Source organism: Thalassophryne amazonica, chromosome 16, assembly GCF_902500255.1.
Source record: "Thalassophryne amazonica chromosome 16, fThaAma1.1, whole genome shotgun sequence".
In the NCBI taxonomy this organism is placed as follows: Eukaryota; Metazoa; Chordata; class Actinopteri; order Batrachoidiformes; family Batrachoididae; genus Thalassophryne; species Thalassophryne amazonica.
The window spans coordinates 31,219,796-31,243,066 of record NC_047118.1 but is presented as its reverse complement, the minus strand read 5'-3'; the positions used below and the strand labels follow the sequence as shown (position 1 = coordinate 31,243,066).

Here is a 23,271-nt window from a genome sequence, read left to right as displayed (position 1 = left end):
TTATCCCATCTTGAAAGAAAAATCAACCTTCTCTATCTATCAAAATGTGTAAAACTGAAAAACGATATACATTAGAAAGACCAAAGCTAAAATAATGGGTTGCATAAGTAATGGCAACATTTAGTAAAACAAGTAAATCATCATCAAAATCATCACTTTTTACAGCCAGTTTTGAGATAAATTGGGATGGATTAGTGAACATTTACAAGTTGCTGAAAAGCAAAAAACCCATTTGTACATAAATTATAACTTCAACCAGATTACTATTAAAGTAACCTTGTAGGTTCCACTGTCTTCATGATTGTAGCGCATACTTTTTTTTTTTTTGCACTTTTGGCTGCACCTGGATGGCACATTGGTTTACGCACAGATCTGCATTTGGATTTAGCACGAGTTTTATACCAAGTGCCCTTCCTGACTCAGATCCAGTTCAACATGTAGAAATGTGCAGCTCCCGGTGTTCCTGAGGGCCCCTTCACACATAGTGCAAAGTTTGGCCGAAGTGCACACTTAGTGCGCATGACGCAGGAATCATGTGCAAACCGTGTAATGTCGTCCCTGCCTCCAACGCCTCGTATGGTTTTTGTCCCCCACCCCCCCACATAAAGTGGGGCCAAAAAGTATTTAGTCAGCCCCTGATTGTGCAAGTTCTCCTACTTAGGAAGATGAGAGAGGTCTGTAATATTCAACATAGGTACACTTCAACTGTGAGAGACAAAATGAGAAAAAAAAAATCCAGCAAATCACACTGTAGGATTTATAAAGAATTTATTTGTAAATTATGGTGGAAAATAAGTATTTGGTCACCCACAAACAAGCAAGATTTCTGGCTCTCACAGACCTGTAACAACTTCTTTAAGAAGCTCTTCTGTCCTCCACCTGTTACCTGTATTAATGGCACCTGTTGGAACGCGTTATCTGTGTAAAAGACACCTGTCCACAGCCTCAAACAGTCAGAATCCAAACTCAACCATGGCCAAGACCAAAAAGCTGTGGAAGGACACCAGGAAGAACACTGTAGACCTGCACCGTTCTGGGAAGAGTGAATCTCCCAATATTCAAGCAGGTTGGTGTGAATAAATCAACTGTGGGAGCAATTGTAAGAAAATGTAAGACATACAAGACCACTGATAATCTCCCTCGATGGGGCTCCACGCAAGATGTCATCTCGTGGGGTCAAAATGATCATGAGACCGGTGAACAAAAATCCCAGAACTACATGGAGGGACCTGATAAATGACCTGCAGAGAGCTGGGACTAAAGTAACAAAGGCTGCACACTATGCAGAGAGGGACTCAAATCCTGCAGTGCCAGGCATGTCCCCCTGCTTAAGCCAGTACATGTCCAGGCCCGTCTGAAGTTTGCCAGAGAGCATATGGATGATCCAGAAGAGGATTGAGAGAATATCATGTGGTCAGATGAAACCAAAATAGAACCTTTTAGTTAAAAACTAGTCATGCTTGGAGGAAGAAGAATGCTGAGTTGAATCCCAAGAACACCATATCTACTGTGAAGCATGGGGATGGAAACATCATGCTTTGGGGCTGTTTTGCTGCAAAGCGGACAGGACGACTGATCCGTGTTAAGGGAAGAATGAATGTGGCGATGTATCGCGAGATTTTAAGCCAAAACCTCCTTCCATCAGTGAGAGCATTGAAGATGCAACGTGGCTGGATTGTCCAGCATGACAATGATCCCAAACACACCACTCGGGCAACAAAGGAGTGGCTCTGTAAAAAGCATTTCAAGGATCCTGGAGTGGCCGAGCCTGTCTCCAGCCCTCAACCCCATAGAAAATTTGTGGAGGGAGTTGAAAGTCCATGTTGCCCAGCGACAGCCCCAAAACATCACTGCTCTAGAGGAGATCTGCATGGAGGAATGGGCCAAAATACCAGCTACAGTGTGTGCAAACCTGGTGAAGACTTACAGGAAACATTTGAACTCGGTCATTGCCAACAAAGATTATGTTACAAAGTATTGAGATGAACTTTTGTTATTGACCAAATACTTATTTTCTACCATAATTTACAAATAAATTCTTTAAAAATCCTACAATGTGATTTTCTGGATTTTTTTTATTTTTTTTATTTTGTCTCTCATAGTTGAAGTGTACATATGATGTTTCTGTGTAGGCTCTCAGTTGTCCAGGTGGTTTCCATAGTAGAGAAGCTTGAATCTTCGACTGGACTGGGTTGCTTGACGCAAGGACATTTCGCTTCAAATCGCAGAAGCTTCCTCAGCTAAAATTCTTGCTCTGGTAGTCTGACTTCTGTCTTGACTCTTCTACAAGAGTCAAGACAGAAGTCAGACTACCAAGTCAGGCTGACTAAATACTTTTTTTACCCCACTGTAAAGTTATGGAAGACTACAATGGAAATACCTTTAATGCTTTATTGTGTTATCCTCTACAATTTTACAACCCCTGGCAAAAATTATGGAATCACCGGCCTCAGAGGATGTTCATTCAGTTGTTTAATTTTGTAGGAAAAAAGCAGATCACAGACATGACACAAAACTAAAGTCATTTCAAATGGCAACTTTCTGGCTTTAAGAAACACTATAAGAAATCAAGAAAAAAAGATTGTGGCAGTCAGTAACGGTTACTTTTTTAGACCAAGCAGAGGAAAAAAAATGGAATCACTCAATTCTGAGGAATAAATTATGGAATCACCCTGTAAATTTTCATCCCCAAAACTAACACCTGCATCAAATCAGATCTGCTCGTTAGTCTGCGTCTAAAAAGGAGTGATCACATCTTGGAGAGCTGTTGCACCAAGTGGACTGACATGAATCATGGCTCCAACATGAGATATGTCAATTGAAACAAAGGAGAGTATTATCAAACTCTTAAAAGAGGGTAAATCATCACGCAATGTTGCAAAAGATGTTGGTTGTTCAGTCAGCTGTGTCTAAACTCTGGACCAAATGCAAACAAAATGGGAAGGTTGTTAAAGGCAAACATACTGGTAGACCAAAGAAGACATCAAAGCGTCAAGACAGAAAACTTAAAGCAATATGTCTCAAAAATCGAAAAATGCACAACAAAACAAATGAGGAACGAATGGGAGGAAACTGGAGTCAACGTCTGTCACCGAACTGTAAGAAACCGCCTAAAGGAAATGGGATTTACATACAGAAAAGCTAAACGAAAGCCATCATTAACACCTAAACAGAAAAAAAACAAGGTTACAATGGGCTAAGGAAAAGCAATCGTGGACTGTGGATGACTGGATGAAAGTCATATTCAGTGATGAATCTCGAATCTGCATTGGGCAAGGTGATGATGCTGGAACTTTTGTTTGGTGCCGTTCCAATGGGATTTATAAAGATGACTTCCTGAAGAGAACATGTAAATTTCCACAGTCATTGATGATATGGGGCTGCATGTCAGGTAAAGGCACTGGGGAGATGGCTGTCATTACATCATCAATAAATGCACAAGTTTACGTTGATATTTTGGACAATTGAAAGGATGTTTGGGGATGATGAAATCATTTTTCAAGATGATAATGCATCTTGCCATAGAGCAAAAACTGTGAAAACATTCCTTGCAAAAAGACACATAGGGTCAATGTCATGGCATAGGGTCAATATCAACGAGCAGATGTGATTTGATGCAGGTGTTAGTTTTGGGGATGAAAATTTACAGGGTGATTCCATAATTTTTTCCTCAGAATTGAGTGATTCCATATTTTTTTCCTCTGCTTGGTCTAAAAAAGTAACAGTTACTGACTGCCACAATCTTTTTTCTTGATTTCTTATAGTGTTTCTTAAAGCCAGAAAGTTGCCATTTGAAATGACTTTAGTTTTGTGTCATGTCTGTGATCTGCTTTTTTTCTACAAAATTAAACAACTGAATGAACATCCTCCGAGGCCGGTGATTCCATAATTTTTGCCAGGGGTTGTATATACTGTATTGTTGAGATGCAGCGGGGTGTCATTCACATTATCATTTTAGAACTTGGTCGGTCACCACACAAAACATCCACTTTTCTCTTCTGCATTTTATCTGCCCTGCTAGCTCAGCTGTTTGTTGATTTATTAATGATAGGGCTTTCTCTTACGTGGCTATAGATGAGAGTATTTCCACAGCCTCTTTTCTTATAGCAGCAGCATCATAGCAGCCCACAGCCATCCTGAACACTTTGTTCGTGACCATGTAATTTCAGTGTGATTCCACGTCAAAGTTGTCGCTAACTTGTTTGTTTTGTTGCAAATGTGTGTCTCATACTACTTGCTAAAAGTTGCAGCCCAGTGAGATACTACCCGAATAGGCATGTGGAGATTAACTGATATAAATCGGGATCTAGATATAAACGTGCACAATGCGAGTGTATTGATTCATTCAGTGTGCATTCATTCAATTGACAGGTGAACTCGTGACGCATTGCTCCACGTTTTGTTTTGAACATGGACAGAAGCCAGAAAGCACATTAATACCACAACGAGAACAGCTGCAAGTAGTCGGAAGATATTTTTGACGCACATAAAACATTTAAATCAGGCATTTGGAGATATTTGGCTTTTTTTAAAAAGATGGGAAACTTGACAAGGCGCAGGTCGTTTGTAAAAGCCCCTTCACACATAACACAATTGAAGCCGACTAGCGCACGAAGGAGGAACTGCATGCCATTCGTTATAAAATTGGAGCCACCTCTAATGCCTCTTACACCTGTTGCTACAACTATCTGCACACACCAGTGGCTGAATGACAGAGTGTGCCCTGTGAGAGCCTATTCGATCCCTCTCGCAGCAGGTGTCGGCCAAATTCCAGGTGACACACACGAACATCCAATACTGCTCGCTTGACACATAGAAAATGTGTGGCCATTCACGCTGTCAGCATGAAAATAGTGAGCAAGCGATCACTGTCGAGCTGGCAATGAAATTTGTCTAAGTGCCCCCATGAGTGTGGTGTTGCAAAAAGCAACACACATGGCGTGCATGTGTATCATATGCATCACCAAAAATACACTATAACAAATGCTGTTTTGTCAGTTATGATGGATCTTTCTTCGCCGTAATTAAAGACGATGAAAACTTCCTCTTCTTTTCAGTCTAATTTCTCTTTTTAAAAAAAATACATTTATCTCCTTGTTCATTTTAAGCATTTTACGCTCCTGTTATAAGACAGCACTTGTAGCGCAGTGGTAAAGTTTCCGTCTGTTAATCAGAGCTTTTGTAAATTGCAGGTTCGAATCTTGCGAATGGCATTTGGGAAGTGAAGAAGTTATTCCTGGTTATGTGCTACTTTGGGAGATGAAAACAACGGAGGGGAACAACAACTATTAACACCAATTATTAGACCAACCACAGGGTTCTGGATTGCTATTACATTGTATTAACCCTCCTGGCAAGCAAAATATGGCAAAAATGCATCTGAAGAATCCACTTCTCATATCCATTTGGGCTCCACATGGAGTATGTTCTGGTCGATTGGTCATTTTGTCGCTGTTGTGCTTGAGACACAGTTCATTCGGTTTTAGGTTTCTGCTCCTTGCGAGCACGAGATGACATTAGTTTGAAGAAGAGGGCAGGCCACAGCGTGCGGAGGTAAATGGCCAAGGTGGGCAGTGGTCCTGCCAAAACAATATCTTTGCTCCTCTGCTGGACAGCTTTCAGAATCTCCCGAGCCACATCTGTGGGCTCCTGCCCCATTGCTGTGGACTTGTCCAAAACTTGGGTCAATGTTGCAAAAAAGGAAACATTACACAGCAGGTTCTCCTTTGCAATTAAATTAATAAAGGAAACTTTCAATGCAGACACAAATTTCTTCCGTTTTACGACTTACCTCCATACTTGGAGCCGTCTCCTGTGACGGCGTTGACAGACAGGTTGGTTCGAATGTAACCAGGACTGACTACCGTCACTAGAATTCCACAGCGCTCCATCTCTGCCCGTAAGCAGTCAAAGTAGGCCTGGGTGGCGTGCTTGGAGGCAGCATCTGTCCACAGTCAGTCAGACTTCAATCAGCCGGGTAGACTCAAACGGTCTTTTGTTTATATGTGTTTTAAATCATAACTCACATGCTGATCTGTAAGGGATGGCTATCTTGCCCTGGACGCTGCTAATGGCCACGATGTGGCCACTGTGCTGGTGAATCATGGAAGGGAGCAGAGCTGCAAATGGAAAAATGGTAGAATATTACAACACCTGTAAACTTAATTAAAAAAAAAAAAATCTGACAGCCGAACAGCTTTGTCTGTTTTGACTCAAACATTTGTTGGTATGTTCTAGTCTGGCAGGTTTATGCCTGTGGATGCATTCAGGGAACTGGACACAGACAGCATAGCAAACTCAGACATTTCACACAGTGGCCAACTGCAGTACCGCAACAGTAAAATCCCATCACTATTGTTATCTTTATGTTATCCTGCTCAAAGTCACAAGCATTTGGAAACTAAATGTGGTCATGGGCATGTTTTGGGCATAACATGAAATCAATCAATGCTCTGCTATTTAGAAAATGAACTCAACTGAGACGTTTTCTGTTGAGGCAACAGATCAGCTCCGATGTGTCAGAACATGCCAGAGGACAGCAGCCACCAAAAACTCCTTGACATGAAGCAGTATGTTTTGCAAGCAGAAATTCTGAATTGGTTCATGAGTGCTTGGTTTCATTTACTTTAACGTATTTTCCGGACTATGTCACACTTTTCTTACTTGTTTGGCTGGTCCTCTGACTTATATGTCAAAATATACTGCATTACCATCAACACAACAACACGCTTGACAACTGAAAGCGTGTCCTGTAGACTGATCTGAATGAGATGCTGTCTGATCCACACCCTGGAGCAGGTGGAAGTGACAGACCATTAAACTGGATGCCAACCACGATAAAACAAGAAGAGAAAGAAGACCTGAATGGGGAGGACGTGGTGGGACTAACAGAATCAGTAAAATTAACAAGTCATGCTCTCAAACTGAAAGTGCACACTCTTGAATAAAGACAGGGAATAACCTTCATACTACTTGGCACCCAACATGTTTGCAAGCTGTGGGAGAGCTGGAACTGCAACAGTGGAGTTTGGCTATGCTAAGACAAGGCTAAAGCCCGTCACACATAGCAAAAAAGTGCAGGAACCATGCCTGACACAGCAAATATTGCCCTAATCTGACGCGGAGGAAAAGAGGCATGGTCAGCAGTGTCAGCACGCATCCGGATTACCTCGTCCACACCTGTATGATGGCATTCAAAGCGCATGGAGACAACAGGTAGATGACACACACTGCTGTCAGACAACCACAAAAGGCGCTGAAGTCTGCCCGATGTCCAAGTGTCTGGATGGCAAACATGGGACGAGAGTGGGAGGGAGCACTGTGTTCCTTACGCGCACGTGTGGGGCTACAATTAGTACTCAGCTGTGTGTCTGTGCGTGTGTATGCATAAAGCTGCATGAGCCACTAATCGCGCACGTGTGCGCACTTAATGCCACTGGATAGCTTCGCTTAGTTTGCTGGCAGTGGGCCATGCTGTCCCATGTGTCAGATGAAGCCTTTCCAGTGAACATTAATTTCTTTTTTGCTCACTTCAGCAGCAAAACACAACTCTGGACACCATGATGGTTGGATTATCACATGCAGTGGTGGGCACAGCTAACTAAAAAGTTAGCTTCGATAACAGATAATCAGCTAACTGAAAAGTTATCTTTTATAAAGCTAAACCGATAAACCACCCAAAAATTTATCAGAAGCTACAGCTAACCAATAACTTTCAGTATCGGGGTTGAAATACATTTTTAACTTACTAGGCACTGGTGATAGTAACAAAAAATTACTTGCACCAAAAAAAAGTTACATGCACAACCAAAAGTCACTTTCACACCGGGCCCACTTCAAGTTACAGCAGGGAGGTGAGAACGCAGCCTGCAGGTTCTCTGCACAGAGAAATCAAGAGTGCACAGTTTGGCTGCAGCCAGACTGTGCACTCTGATTTCTCTTCTAGTTTATATTTGTTCTTGTGCTGAGCTGCAGGTCTGTGCTCTGAGTTCTGTTATAGTTTATCTTTCCTCCTGTGACTGCGAGATGCGCGCGTGCGTCCGCGCGAACGAACCATCCATGAGTAAATGTGGAGATGTCTGGAGTTATACTTCATGTGGACATGTCCTGTCTCTGGCAATCAGTCTGTGAGCAGGAATTATGTCCTTTTTTAACACAGTGATGAGAGAGTTTGAGCGGAAAGTGAGGAACTACTGCCTGCAGCCAGAAAGTTTTGTTTTTTTGTTCACGTGCGCGCGTGAACGAATCATCACAGCAACTCGCTCCATGTGTGAGAGTCATAAAACACAGGGAAGATGAAGACAACACACTGGAAATTGTTTTTTTCCTTATTTATTCCTTTATTAGTTCATTCTACTAGTGCTTATAGTTGATAAAACTTGGATAAAGTTACTTGCTGTGCAAGTGCAGTATAAAATTACGTGCACCGCTCGAATAATACGTGCACAAACTAGCACATGCACGTACTATTTCAAGGCCCTGAAGTATTGTCTCTGGTACACTTGCAACTACTAACAAGCTGATTTTGAGTTTTAACATCACAATCGCTTCTGGTAGCATCAAAGGCAACCACAGACTCAAACAATGAGTCAGCACTTCTGTCTTTGAGCGCCCTGCCCCCTACTGGAAGCTCCTGTTTACTACATAGCTTTCAGCAGCGAAGCAGTTGAGAGGAGCCGCAACACTCAGTAACAGTGTTGCCATGAGGTGGAGGTCATGGAAAATAAAGCAGTGCTGACTTATGGTTTTGATTTATAAATAAAATTAATACAGATAGAATAACTCCATTGATATCAATTCTGTCATTTGTACAAAGTTAAAATATACTCAACAAAAATATAAACGCAACACTTTTGGTTTTGCTCCCATTTTGTATGAGATGAACTCAAAGATCTAAAACTTTTTCCACATACACAATATCACCATTTCCCTCAAATATTGTTCACAAACCAGTCTAAATCTGTGATAGTGAGTACTTCTCCTTTGCTGAGATAATCCATCCCACCTCACAGGTGTGCCATACCAGGATGCTGATTAGACACCATGATTAGTGCACAGGTGTGCCTTAGACTGCCCACAATAAAAGGCCACTCTGCAAGGTGCAGTTTTGTTTTATTTGGGGGGGATACCAGTCAGTATCTGGTGTGACCACCATTTGCCTCATGCAGTGCAAAACATCTCCTTCGCATCATCCGTGAAGAGAACACCTCTCCAATGTGCCAAACACCAGCGAATGTGAGCATTTGCCCACTCAAGTCAGTTACGACAACGAACTGGAGTCAGGTCGAGACCCCGATGAGGACGACGAGCATGCAGATGAGCTTCCCTGAGACGGTTTCTGACAGTTTGTGCAGAAATTCTTTGGTTATGCAAACCGATTGTTCCAGCAGCTGTCCGAGTGGCTGGTCTCAGACGATCTTGGAGGTGAACATGCTGGATGTAGAGGTCCTGGGCTGGTGTGGTTACACGTGGTCTGCGGTTGTGAGGCTGGTTGGATGTACTGCCAAATTCTCTGAAACGCCTTTGGAGATGGCTTATGGTAGCGACATGAACATTCAATACACGAGCAACAGCTCTGGTTGACATTCCTGCTGTCAGCATGCCAATTGCACGCTCCCTCAAATCTTGCGACATCTGTGGCATTGTGCTGTGTGATAAAACTGCACCTTTCAGAGTGGCCTTTTATTGTGGGCAGTCTAAGGCACACCTGTGCACTAATCATGGTGTCTAATCAGCATCTAGGTATGGCACACCTGTGAGGTGGGATGGATTATCTCAGCAAAGGAGAAGTGCTCACTATCACAGATTTAGACTGGTTTGTGAACAATATTTGAGGGAAATGGTGATATTGTGTATGTGGAAAAAGTTTTAGATCTTTGAGTTCATCTCATACAAAATGGGAGCAAAACCAAAAGTGTTGCATTTATATTTTTGTTGAGTGTATAACATATATCTTTTAATTTTAAATAATGCACTAATTCTGAAGTTCTGTAACAAACACAGACAGATGCCAAAGGGATTACGGGTAAAATGTGCCTCTGCTAACAATGATTGGTTGACTCATTCATTCTATGTAAACCCAACACATTAATGTGACGTATGTGTTGGTGTTTACATATAAATGTGCTTTTGTAAAATATGACATTTTTTTATTTGTTAAAAAAAAAGGGCGTTTGCAAAACAAAGCCAAGTTGTAATTAGACAACCATCTGATATAACCGGCGTCAAAATAAATAGAACAATGTCATCTACTGGTGCCCAGATGCTCAGTACTTAGGGTGAATACTGCCATGAACACTACTGGCCAGTAGATGGCAGTAGAGACCCTGAAAACTTGCTAAAACAAGTATTCCAAATAAATAATCCATCCGTGTCTGCTACGTTTCAGATGCGTGGAATTTAATAAATGCAAACCGAATTTCAGACCTTATATATATTACTCTGGAACAAAGAGGACAAACAGTGTTTGACAAAAGCAAGACGTTAAAGAACAAAAAGGAAACAACTGCAGCTCACAATTCTTCTTCTTTGTCTTTCGGCTGTTCCCGTTAGGGGTCGCCACAGCAGATCAATCGTTTCCATCTCACCCTGTCCTCTGTATCTTCCTCTGTCACACCAACCACCTGCATGTCCTCTCTCAGCACATCCATGAACCTCCTCTTTGGTCTCCCTCTTCTCCTCCTGCCTGGTGGCTCCATCCTCAGCATCCTTCTCCCTATATACACTGGGTCCCTCCTCTGCACATGTCCAAACCATCTCAATCTCACCTCTCTGACTTTGTCTCCAAACCGTCCCATCTGAGCTTTCCCTCTGATATGTTCATTCCTAATCTTGCCCATTCTTGTCACTCCCAAAGAGAATCTCAACATCTTCAGCTCTACCACCTCCAGCTCTGGCTCCTGTCTTTTTGTTAGTGCCACTGTCTCTAAACCATACAACATAGCTGGTCTCACTACTGTTTTGTAAACTTTCCCCTTCACTCTTGCTGATATTCTTCGGTCACAAATCACTCCTGCCACCTTTCTCCACCCACTCCACCCTGCCTGCACTCTCTTCTTCACCTCTCTACCACACTCTCCATTACTTTGAATGATTTCCATTTAAAATAATGTAGAAGCAACCTGAGCTTCTTCTGGCATTTTTACATAAAACAAACACAATAACAACATTTATAAACACAGAGAATATATTCAAGAGAATTTTAGGCACAATATAGAAAGGGTTTAATGGTGTTGTCCGGGTGGAGCCTGATCAGAGTGTCTCAAATGCATTTCTCCTGTCGTGAATGTACTGAGATTACCCATAATACACTGGGCACAGCATGTCCACACTAAAACCTTCAAAATTAGTGCATTACTTTAAACTAAAACATATCTGATATTTTCACTTTATAAAACTTCAGACGTGACATTAATTTAAATAATTTGTTCGAAATTAGTTTGGCTAAAATTTTAACTACAAGTTAAAACTGTATGCCTCTGGGTGACTTGGGTGATATTGCCAGCATATCAGTATGGGGTAAAAAAAATTGTTGTTTTTTTTCTTCCCTGTGAGTTCTTCTTTCTCTGCAGAGGATAGAGCAGTTTCTTCTGAAACTAGCTCTCCTCTGTTTACAGAGGACAGAACTGCCCATCTTCTACACTCAAATCTTTGATGTCAGACTTTATAAATGTTAGCGGTCTAAAAATTATCGGACCAAAAGTTATCGGAAGATAATTAGTCCACTGATGGTTTTCAAAATTATCTGAAAAGCTAATCCAACAACGAAAACATTAGCTTCGATAATTAGCGGTTAGCGGATTAGCAGAACTGTGCCCACCACTGATGACATGGTATATATTTTTTTTTACTTTGGATGAGAGGATTTTAACCACAGGCTGCGGTCTCGGCTCCACATCCGGGCTGTGATACACTGCTAAACCGCTGTTGGAGGTGAGATTCATGTTTATTCATGCTGTCACGGCCTGGCACAACAGTTCCATGTCATATCTCCAACAGAGTTTGAAGGTGATCATTTATTACAAGGTGAGATTGTTCAGCTCCGAGCCTGACACATGCAATGACACGTTACTGCACACCACAGAGAGGCGCAGCTGTCCGTGTTATAGACAGTTATTATGGAGATAACAGATCACATTATTTACATTGCCCATGGGAAAGAATGGACAAATATCTGTACTGTAAGGTCTATGACTTGTAGTGACGTGCGCACAGTGGTGCTTTCGGTTTGACAGCCACTGTTCACATTCAATTTACATGATAATAATTCATAATTATTATCATGATGAAGCGTGCCACATACAATTCAATAGTTCCTTTGCACTTCGGGGGGAGGTGGGGATGTTATTATACATGGCATGTGCAGGTCATACCAGCAGGTTTTGCTGTGCCAGATCCATCTTGAGGTTCCCTCGTATGCGCTCATATAATTTTGAATCCTGTTTTGCTGCCATCAGAATCGTATGTAAATTGCGGTCAGATGGTCCTCAGATTGCACATGGACCACCGTCGGATAAGTGTCCCATCTCGACAGTGTCCGGAGCGTTTTAAACATGTGCATCACACTTGGGGCCGCCGTCCGATTTTGACCAACTGTGTGGACTCTCGCAGATGGCTGTCAGAACGTTTTGGAACTAAAACCTGACACTTTCCGGATGTGCGCCGATTCGTCATTCTGACACTTGTCTGCGTGATTCTGGCTATGTGTGACGAGGGTATAACTGTATAATTGTTTTCAAATGTATAGTAGTTTAAAAACTTTATTTACATTTAGTGAGGCAAACGTGCACATGATTATCTCCACAATAACATTTTCATCTGTTCATTGGAAACAAAAAGCAGTTTACTCTCAAATTATTTGTGGTAGGAAAATGTCTTAGAAAACACACAAGTATATTGGTATTACACCAATTAGAGTCTGGTGAACAACTGTGCAAAATAAGACCATAATCAGTGGGCAACACAACAGTCACAAACAGGACCTTTTTTTCCATATGGCATCATATCTAAATGAACGTGTGTCTTGAATCCAGCTGTCACATTACATCCATAGCCGCACCTTGTCTTAAATGGTAAATGGACTGCATTTATATAGCGCTTTTCCATCTGCATCAGATGTTCAAATATCTTTACAAATAAAGTCTCACATTCACCCCGATGTGATGGTGCTGCCATACAAGTCGCTCACTACACACCGGGAGCAACTAGGGGATTAAAGACCTTGCCCAAGGGCCCTTAGTGATTTTCCAGTCAGGCTGGGATTTGAACAGAGGATCTTCTGGTCTGAAGCCCAATGCCTTAACCACTAGACCATCACCTCCCGTCTTCTGTGCAACTAAAGTAAAGTGTCTATTTCAAAGTGACTTGTGCAAAAAAATATATATTGCATTATCGTGACCAGCCAGAAGATCATCTACACATGTGAAAACTTAAAAGTGCTACTGATCTGAGTGAGATACTATCTGATCCACACTACGAAGCGGAAGATGGAGCTTATGCACCTTTAAAATGGATGCCAACCACCATAACACAAGTAGAGGATCTGCAACGAAGGAGAACTGCTAGGCTAAGGTAAGGCTAATTATAATGTTTTAAAAATGTACAATAATTTAAAAAATTCCTTTTCTTTACACGATTAGCTCTTTGATGTTTTTGTCTGTTCAATAGCGACTGTTTACGCAAGTTCTTTGTGCCTTCCATCATTCATTAGCCTGTTAGCTTGTGCTTGTTAACATGCACTATGCCTAGTCAAGACAGATTTTTGCCAAAGATAAAGACCAAATGAGCCACACAGGCACAGTGCTCCAATACAGAAAAAGTTTTATTAAACAAAATGCAACGTTTCGGGCGACCTGCCCTTCGTCAGACTTTTATCTTTGGCACAATTTTTTATGGTCCTGCACGCCTTTTATGTGTTTTGGATGTGTGTCTTTATTGCATTACAAGACAGATTTTTGGACAGATGTGACTAATATTCTGGTGTGACACATACTGCAGTTAGCCACCCTCCTTTCTCTGATATCATAATCTTCCTCAGTCACTTTCTAGGAGGACAGAATGTACGGAAGCTGCCCATTATAGACATGTTTATCACAAACCTTGTGTAAGAGCAACTGGCCCAAAATAATTTGTTTCCATGACAGCCCGCTGAACTGAAAGGTGAGTATCCAGGATGTTGCCACGGTAACTGATTCCAGCATTATTGATGAGGACATCCACCTGTCCGTAACACTTGAGGATATCCTCTGCAGCTCGATCCACTGTGTGCGCCTCAGCCAGGTCGAAGATGACCACTCTGGGTGTGTGCGTCTGGTGGTTCAGCACAACACAAAAACTGCCACTGAAATTACGTGACAAAGTCGCTGGTTTAAAGCTCAGCTCAAGCAATTTCTAATAATTCTACAACTCATTACGATGAGAAGGATGAAAAAGTGTTTTTTTTTCCCCCCATAGAAAAACAATGATAGGGTCCAAAAAAAAAAGTATAAACCTCTCCTGTAAAGTGCAAATAGACACGCCAAAAGATTAAAATCGAAACGATCAGATTGACTGCATCTGTTTTGTTCTTTGGTTGTGTGCGTGTGTGAATTTGTGATCACACATGGCGGTGTGGGTCCGGTGAACTTGCAGCGAGCTCCTGGACCACATGTTGCAGGCGTGCTGTGTCTCGTCCACATAGCACAAGCCGTGCACCTGCTGCATGGAAAACCCGTGCACACTCTGCAAAATATCAAAGTCACTTATTAGCCAGGCAGAATACCACATCATGCACAGTTTGTTAGCACTCACACATCCAACACTGACACACTGCAACTAGTTGCTTAAAGGATTTTTTTAAAATCAACCCAGATACCCACAATTCCATGAATAAAATACAGAACTGAAACGCCTTTTAAAATGACTCTGACATACATTAACAGAGCTTGATGTGTATGAGACACCCAATAACCAGGCCTGTACACACTGAGACACGCCTACACTGTCTGCAGGAGACAAACAGATGACCCATCAGCGCTAAAGACAAATGAGATGCTGACAGCAACAGCTCTTTTCCATTTAAAGCAAAAGGCACAGAAACAGGTCGCTCCTTATGCTGCATTCACATGTTGACTGGAGAAAACTCGTCATTCCGGTCATTATAGCAGAATAACTGTCATCTGCAGTGGCAGACGGTAGGTGATCCGAGATGCAGTCATTTTTCTGTGTTAACAAGAAGCTCTGGTTCTGATGTTCACTTAAAAAGTCAACTTAATTTCTCTCTGACAAATTATTCATGTTTACCCAGTATATCGCCAAGTGTTTCTGCACCAAAATAGTTCATCTCTTGTTGACCATCTTTCTCTCGTGTTAAAGATAAAACATCCAGTTTGTCCATGTCACAGAGGTAAGTGAATAAAGTAGATTTTTAAGCTATTATTATTTTACTTTAGACAGCAATTGCCATTGCTGAGAATGCATGCTGCGCTCACAGCCAGCAGGCGTAGTCTCCTCAGTATTATGAGATAATTTAACAGCAGAGATTACTGTCTGTTTTTAAGACACACGGTGACCTATGTTAGTTTACAAAAAAAGGTGTATGAACACCTTTAATGTTAAATTACTAATGAGACAGGAGATCAGAAAAACAAATAAATACATGCGCTGGAGGCTGACCTTTCCCTAGTCCAGAGCTGGCTCCTGTGATGACCACAACAGCATCCTGTAGAGCAGAACCCGGTCTGAGGCGGACAACTATCCGATACAGAAGTAAGGCTCCAACACCTACCAAAACCAGTGTCTGCATTCCTCCTCCCATCAGATGATCCATGGCTGACTGTTAACTGCAGATGACAACATTATGCATTTGGGGGTGTGTTTCAGAGTTGATTCAGAATTTCTACACAGTCAGATAAATTGTGAGACTGTAAGGTTTTTTTTATGTTATTTTCTATAAAAGGAATTTGTCTTTATTTTGCACATTTTTAATATTTAATTTCCTTCAGAATAAATAGGTTGACCTTATCTTTATTGGGGAAAGGAAAATTAGTGAAACGTGGATCAATGAAAATGGTTGTGGTATGTACTGAAATAAAAGTGTTAAAAGTCATTTTCATCAAGGTGCAGTGTGACCTTTGTTTATGTCCACAGACTGTACCACATTAAGTCCGTCCCTTTTCCCAAAGCATAATACAAACAGCCAGCATGACAATCCCGCACACGCAGACACAGATTACAGATTCTTTATTATCATTGTAACAAGTACAACGAAAAGTAATGCGCAAGCCTTTTCAGCGCAAACAGTGGTGGACATTCAACAGGTAATCGAAATTGTGGACACTATTCACCATACAAAGTGTCGTCGCCTGTAAGAATTATGTTCACAATGTCCATTACGTGTTGAATGTCCACCACAAACCTATGAATAAACAACCTGCAGACTTACAAGGTCTAGGGAAGAAAAAGAAAATAAACAAAATTTAACAGGATAAAAAAGGTATGCACAAAGCACACGAGTAAGTAAAAAAAAAATTAGAAGTACATAGTAGCAAATACACACACATTATATATATATATATATATATATATATATATATATATATATATATATATATATATAAGTGAGAAAGGTAAGTACAAAACTGTGAATATTTGCCATTTTGGTAAACCTCACACACGAGATTTGTTTTTGGAAAAAGTTGACCTAATATATTTTTTCTTCTTTTATGTTTTAGGATTAAAAGTTTTTTTCCTACTATAAGATAGTCAGTGCATTTATTTTACTTCCAATCACCAGAGTAGAGAAGCTTGAATCTACGAATGGACTGGGTTGCTTGACGCGAGGACGTTTCACTTCAAATCGCAGAAGCTTCCTCAGCTAAAATTCTTGCTCTGGTGGTCTGACTTCTGTCTTGACTCTTGTAGAGAAGAATAATCAGAAGTCACAAAAGCTGGAGTTTTAAACCTAACCAGACCCCTCCTACCGAGAGGCAGACTGCTATAGGCTAGTGACTAAACAATAGCTCTAATTAGCACCTATTGTGCTCTAGTTAGCACCCTCCTAATGACAGGGCAGTTGTCCCTCCTAATGATGGGATGGACCCTCTCCTGATGGCTCCCTTGACGACTCTGCTGACGTGAATGACTCATTACCATGAACAAAAGACTGAAACTGCTTTGACCTGAGTACCCCATTGTAAACAGGGGATAAAGCGTGTCTCAGACCCTCTCCCCGGTTAATTCTGGGTTTCAAACGTTTCACAAAGAATGCCTCCTTGACCCCTCTCTCAAACCATTTCTTCTCTCTGGCTAATATTTTAACTTCCTTGTCCTCAAACGTGTGGTTAGTGTCTTTAAGGTGGAGATGAACTGCAGACTGAGGTCCACTGGCGCCCTCTCTGCGGTGCTGGTATAGCGTTTTGTGTAAAGGTTGCTTAGTCGTTACAGTTTTCCTGACATCTGATAGAATACACTACATTGCTCTGTTTGTAACTAGGGATCCTGTCCTTAGGGTGAACTAATTTCTGTCTCAAGGTGTTAACCGGTTTAAAGTAAACTGGGATTTTGTGCTGTCTGAAGATCCAATTCCAATCACCACTGGAATTTCTTTTAAGCATTATAATGTATACAAAACTACAACTTCTTATTGAACTAAATAAAAGGACAAATCATCTTTCAAGTCAGATTAATAAAACTGTTATGCATCATGTATTTGGATTTACTTTTTTCCTCACAAATTTGTCTATGTTCTGCTAGCAGTGCTCAAGCATGATCATTTATCATCACCGTGGCCAGACAGCTGCTAGTTTCTACCCCAAAAGTTGTTCAAAACCTGCAAAAATGCAAACTACAAAATAAAACAACAACAAAAAAGTAGTTGTAGTTGAACTATACATTTAATAAATAAATAAATAAATCCTGCAGCAGCAAAGGGTGTCAAAATCCAACCTCTTGTCCTTGCCCTGACACCCAGGTAATAGATCAAGTAAGGGATTGCCTGTTGGGGTAAAATACGGAGGGGACCCTGTGTGCCCCGTGGCCCCTGCAGTAGCGATGAAGGTCCAACAGGATTCCTGAACACAAGGCTGCTAACAGGGCTCTGGTGAAACAAGAAGTCCTCAAGAGCGGATCAGTCAGAGGAGGTGATGGCTTGCCACCCAACAGGTGAAGAAGAATGAAAAGTTGCAGCAGGTCCCCAGATCCTGATCATTTAGGGTTTCCCAGCCACTGGCCCAAGTTAAGGATTGGTTAAGGACGGTGTGTTAGGGTGCAATGGCATTCCCACATTAAACAAAACCATGCAGAGGTGTCTTTAGATCAACCCTGAATGTAGATTCAGTGAATTTAGAGTTTTATTAAAACAATTAGAGAATGTGTCTATGGGAAACTGTTGTTTTAGTTAGATATTTTATTTAATGCTGTTGTATTTGTGATATTTTATCCAATGTTGTTATAATTACTTTTTTTTTTGGAAATGTTGTAATTTGTATATGTGACAAAGGTCTCTCTTGCAAATGAGGCACTGAGTCTCAAGGGACTGCCTGTATAAATAAAGGATAAATAAAAAAATAAAGATTACCTCTGGGTCCATCCTAACCCTTCCAGGCAGTGTTGCCAGATGTATGATAATTATTGTATTTGTACGATAGTTTTGCCCTCTGTACGATGTACGATCAATAATGGGAAAAAATCCAAAATGTACAATAATTTCAGTTGGTTGCCCAAACATGCATCTCTCTCTGACATTCAAGAATCATTTCGCAGGCGTTGCACTCAGGCGGCATCTGCTGCTGCTAGCTTTGGCTGGCCCGGGACAAAGTCATTTGAAAGCCCACCCCCTCTCCATACAAAGTAATGAGTTCACAATTCTCGGCCCTGCCCCTCCCTCCCTGGGCCCGAGACAACTGACCTGTAATGTAGACTGTTTTGGCTGCACATGCGCACATATGTGGCTTAGCCCACCCCCGTCACCATCACTACACACATTCGACTCTTTCTAGTCTGGTAATTAACACGTTTGTGTCCCTTCACAGAAAAAAAAAATCTTTCTAGTCTGGTAGTGCATTTGCGTTCTTTTTGTGCCATAGTTTCCCCATTACTATAGGGATATTGTGAATTACTGTTTAAAAATGTGACATAAAAGTCTTTGGAAATGAAAAAAAAACACTAAAATAGCTACGTTGTATGCATTTTGTTTGTGTACGATAATTTCTCCCAAAATATAACTGTGAGGTTTTGGTACGATAGTTGCATATTTCCTATCTGGCAACACTGCTTCCAGGAATCGATCAAGACACGATCTTCCTCTCCACCGAATAATTGCCATGATGATCGACAGCAACAAATCATTTCTTTGTGACAAATGAAATTCATGTGTCTTTCCATGTCTTTCTTGAAATACCTCCACCCACTTTGGGAACCGATTTAAACCATTCTACCAAACACAGATCTGAGGTGCTTTAAAGCAACTTTAAACCAGTTTTAAATTTCAAGACCTGGGGCCTGTACTATGAAGCGGGGTTAACTTACTCAGATGTAACCCAGGGTTAACTTCTTAAACCGGGGTTGACAAAACCTGGTGTTCTCAAGTGGTGTTAATCGGTACTACGACGCTGATTAAGATGTTGATTTGTTGAACCTGTGTTAACCTAATTGGAATTTGTGCACGTTCACATAAAAGGGGCAGGTTGCAGTGCACGTCACCATTTTTCAATGATGGTGCGGGCACCTTACTTTACCGAAGAAGAATGCACGATTATTATGCGGAGCTACGAGGAATTTAAATTAACGTTAAGGGGGAAATCGAAAACATCGTCTGCCAATAAAGCAAGACAGGCTTGTTGGCAACGTATTGCTGATCAGGTAAATGCGTAAGTACAATTCAGTTGTTCTCCAAATCTGTTACAGATGATTAACCTGTGGAATGTCTGATATGTGTAAAATAATGACCTTCTTTCATTAATTACGCCCAGATGCAACACGATTCAGAAGTGGGCATAGGCCTACTAATAGATGTTAATGTTAATTTAATGTTTCCTAAATAGGCTACCTATCTAAGGATTTAAAGCCATTAATGGTCATTCTGTTAACATAGTTACATATATATCACTTTGGCATGAAGGTTATCCAACAGGACAGCCCCATGTGGGGAGAAAAAGAATGTGAAATATGTAATTATAGTAACTGTATATTAGAATATTTAGAAAAATCACCCAAACCAAAGCAACCCTTATGTGGCTGAAATAAGTGAAAAGAAGGTGAGCTTAGAGTGGACTACACTATAATGGGTATATGAAATAGGCCGAATAGAATGGCTATACCTGCACATTGATACTGTGAAAAGATTTGTGACTGACATAATCGCCCTCGTGCTCTCCCAGGGGTGCACTGATTGGGATTTGCGTGCAATCAATGGCTCCTATTACTCTTGGGAAACCTAGGAGAAATTGTTATCGATAAGCCCCACTTCGCCTAATTAATGGACATGCATTAGACCTATTTTGATATTGGTAATTACCCGCGTTGCATAAAACCCTTCTTTGATTTGCACTGCGGATAAATGGCCAGGGAAAACGACAAATGCATCCAACAGTTTAGATAGAACAAGTACTACCTTGCGAATCATACAACATACAGTATTCTTGCTCAGATGTTCAGCATCACCGATGGAATACATAAATTGTCCACTGGCAAAATATCTAAGCGCAAGGCACATTATCTGCTCGATCGTCAGGGCATTGCTACGATGGGTGATGTTACAGACATCTGGCCCGATCAGCTGACAAAGATAACGAATTTCCTCGGCTGAGAATCTATATCTTTCATGGAGAATATCGTCCGGGTATGTCAGCGGATTCTGGCGGTCTTTAAAAACCCTCGCCCTGCAAAGAGAGCCCCTCACAATTTGTGCCCCAATATCAAACGGATCATCTAGGTAGGACGGCATTGTCTTCGGAGTGATTGAAGGTGGATAGGCGGTACTTATAAAGGGAGTGGTTAGCATACCTCGATCAAAACCTATCCACCTTTTCGTAGTACGGGTTAACGGAGAAGTTACTCCACGTCATCAACTTACTCGCGAAGTTACCCTGATAAGCCAGTAACCCCGCTTCGTAGTACAGGCCCCTGATGCCTGCTCTGAACCGAATGTAATCAGTAAACCGCTGACAAACTGGTTTAGACCGTTTTTAAACTGGTGTTAGCTAATTACTTCAAGTACCTCTGGATTACGGACTTTGTAGTCAAAACCCAAACACATTTCTTCACGTTTTGAGAATTGTAGTGAATTTAAGCATTGCTTAAACTTTGTTAATTGTAAAAATCATGCTCTAATGAAAATGGTTGTGAAATGCAAACATATATTTTAGTTGGTAAATTTGCAGGGCAAGGACAGACACGGGTATTTTAAACACTGACCCCCACAGGCCACCAAATCTTTAAATTGATGGCCAAGCTTCATTTTTGGTAGCCAAAATGTAAACTTATTTCAAAACAATTAAAAACACATAACAGCCCACATTTAATCACCTAAATATGTTTGGAGTACTTTGCATAGTAAGTGGTTATCTTAATGTTTACTAATTAATGCTCAAACCAGATTATTAGTGCCATCAGCTACCTCGTGTAGTGATGGACGTGTTGTGTTTAACTGCCTTTCGTGGAAAGCAAGGCATAGAAATGCTAACGCTAGCTAGCTAGCTCCCACAGCGTAGAAAACCCAGTCACAACACACTAATGCTAAATAAACTCATATCTCTCTTACTTGAGATAAAGTGACGTGAACGGCTGCTGTTGCAGTCAGTTGGTATCGGCGATACAGAAGAAAGTGTGTTAACCGGAGTGACAGACCGTTTTTTCCTCCCGGACCACCGGTTGTAGTCTTCGCTAGGAATTGTGGGAGATGTAGTTCTTGCGAGAAGACCCGCACACGTTGCTGTGTTTAGGAACAGCAATCTTTGCCAAATCTGGATTTTGATGCAGCAGGAATAAGCAAACGTGAACTTTTATTCATCTGTATTTGTGATCTAACGGATCACGGAGCAACTTTGACCCCTGTTTAACGTGAAAATTGTCACCATTTTTGCTGTTTGTAATCCACAACATTCAGTCACAGAACAGATGGACTATTATGACTGCCTAAACTGTGGGCTTGAATACCAAAATTGTGGTCCTCACAGGTTTCTGGAGCCTAACACTGCATCTTTAAATCCAGTGGCATTGACTTTACAGTAACCAGCACCAGTTCCTACAACATATCAAAAGGTATCGTTGCATAATAACTTATTTATCAATATTGATTACTTTGTTTTTATTGACTATTCATTTCCATGTAATTCTTTAATGTCTAATTACAAAAGAAAATCATTGAGGCTACAACCAAATTTGTTCCAACAGTTTAGAACCCAGTTATCCAGTGCCTGGTACAGTCACAATGGAACAGCTGCTGTGGGACTGGAATCTATATTTTAATATTGTTGGCTGGGGGAGCTCCAGGTTCCAATTTCCAAAACAAGTTGACCCGTGTTAGCACTTGAACTCAGTATTGCAAGCCATAAAAATACTACTTGTTACAGGCTGGATAGTTTTTCTTGTCACGTCAGATCCCATCAAACAGGCCAGGAGGACCAAGAATTAGCTCTTGTTTCTGCCATGCACTGCAATATAATTTGCAGAAAAAAATTAACATTTGCTATGTTATCTTCAATAGACATTTTCAAGAATGTACATGACATAGTTGTCATTAAAAAAATATTTTTTATAAAAGAAACAATATGGATGTCAAGTGTATTCTTGAAGTTTTTACTAATGCCAGTTAATTAGCAATTACTTGTTTCTTACAAAAAGTGTTGACTCTAATCTATAAAGCATCTGATTTACAGGCAAGTTAAACACACCCAGTGTGTGAATTTAACATTTCTGTGTGAACTTGTACTCTCTAAAAAGTTGTACTTGAAGATGGATGTCCATACCCTCCACTTTAAGATAACTCCTCATAAAGCTCAACAGAGGACATGTAATTAGGACAAATTCTCTCAAATGTAGTTAACTTTGAAGCACCTGATTTAAAAAATAAAATAAAATAAAAATTTTGCCCATGTAATATCTCATAACTTCATCTTCCACCTGCTGGGTGGTTAGTGGATGATGGATGAGTAGTTGTCAAGAGTTTCTGCAAAGAACTGTACTAAATCAGTGAATTTATTTTCTTTCACAAGTTACGTTCTAAAACCCGTCCTATACACCAGGAGACCCTGCCCAAAGGTTTCTTCTTTCGTCGTCGATTCTGTCAACGTGCGT

At 41.0% G+C, this 23,271-nt stretch overlaps 1 protein-coding gene across 1 annotated transcript; it reads right to left on the bottom strand.

The window, feature by feature from the left end:
- Positions 1–5,151: 5,151 nt before the first annotated feature.
- Positions 5,152–21,868, bottom strand: dhrs7b (dehydrogenase/reductase (SDR family) member 7B). Its single transcript, XM_034190925.1, has 7 exons — positions 21,737–21,868; positions 15,652–15,818; positions 14,600–14,718; positions 14,097–14,307; positions 6,027–6,119; positions 5,792–5,944; positions 5,152–5,678 (listed from the first exon to the last, which is right to left on the bottom strand). Exons 2-7 carry the CDS (start codon positions 15,803–15,805, stop codon positions 5,473–5,475), a joined length of 936 nt encoding a protein of 311 aa, XP_034046816.1. The 5' UTR covers positions 15,806–15,818; positions 21,737–21,868; the 3' UTR covers positions 5,152–5,472.
- Between the last annotated feature and the right edge of the window lie 1,403 nt (positions 21,869–23,271).

Excerpts from the sequence above, each read along its gene's own strand:
- dhrs7b (XM_034190925.1), bottom strand. The coding sequence starts at position 15,805 with ATGGATCATCTGATGGGAGGAGGAATGCAGACACTGGTTTTGGTAGGT. Across the intron at positions 14,719-15,651 it reads CAGCTCTGGACTAGGGAAAG|AGTGTGCACGGGTTTTCCAT; the intron begins GTCAGCCTCCAG and ends GATATTTTGCAG. Across the intron at positions 14,308-14,599 it reads CACCGGACCCACACCGCCAT|ACGCACACACCCAGAGTGGT; the intron begins GTGTGATCACAA and ends CTGAACCACCAG.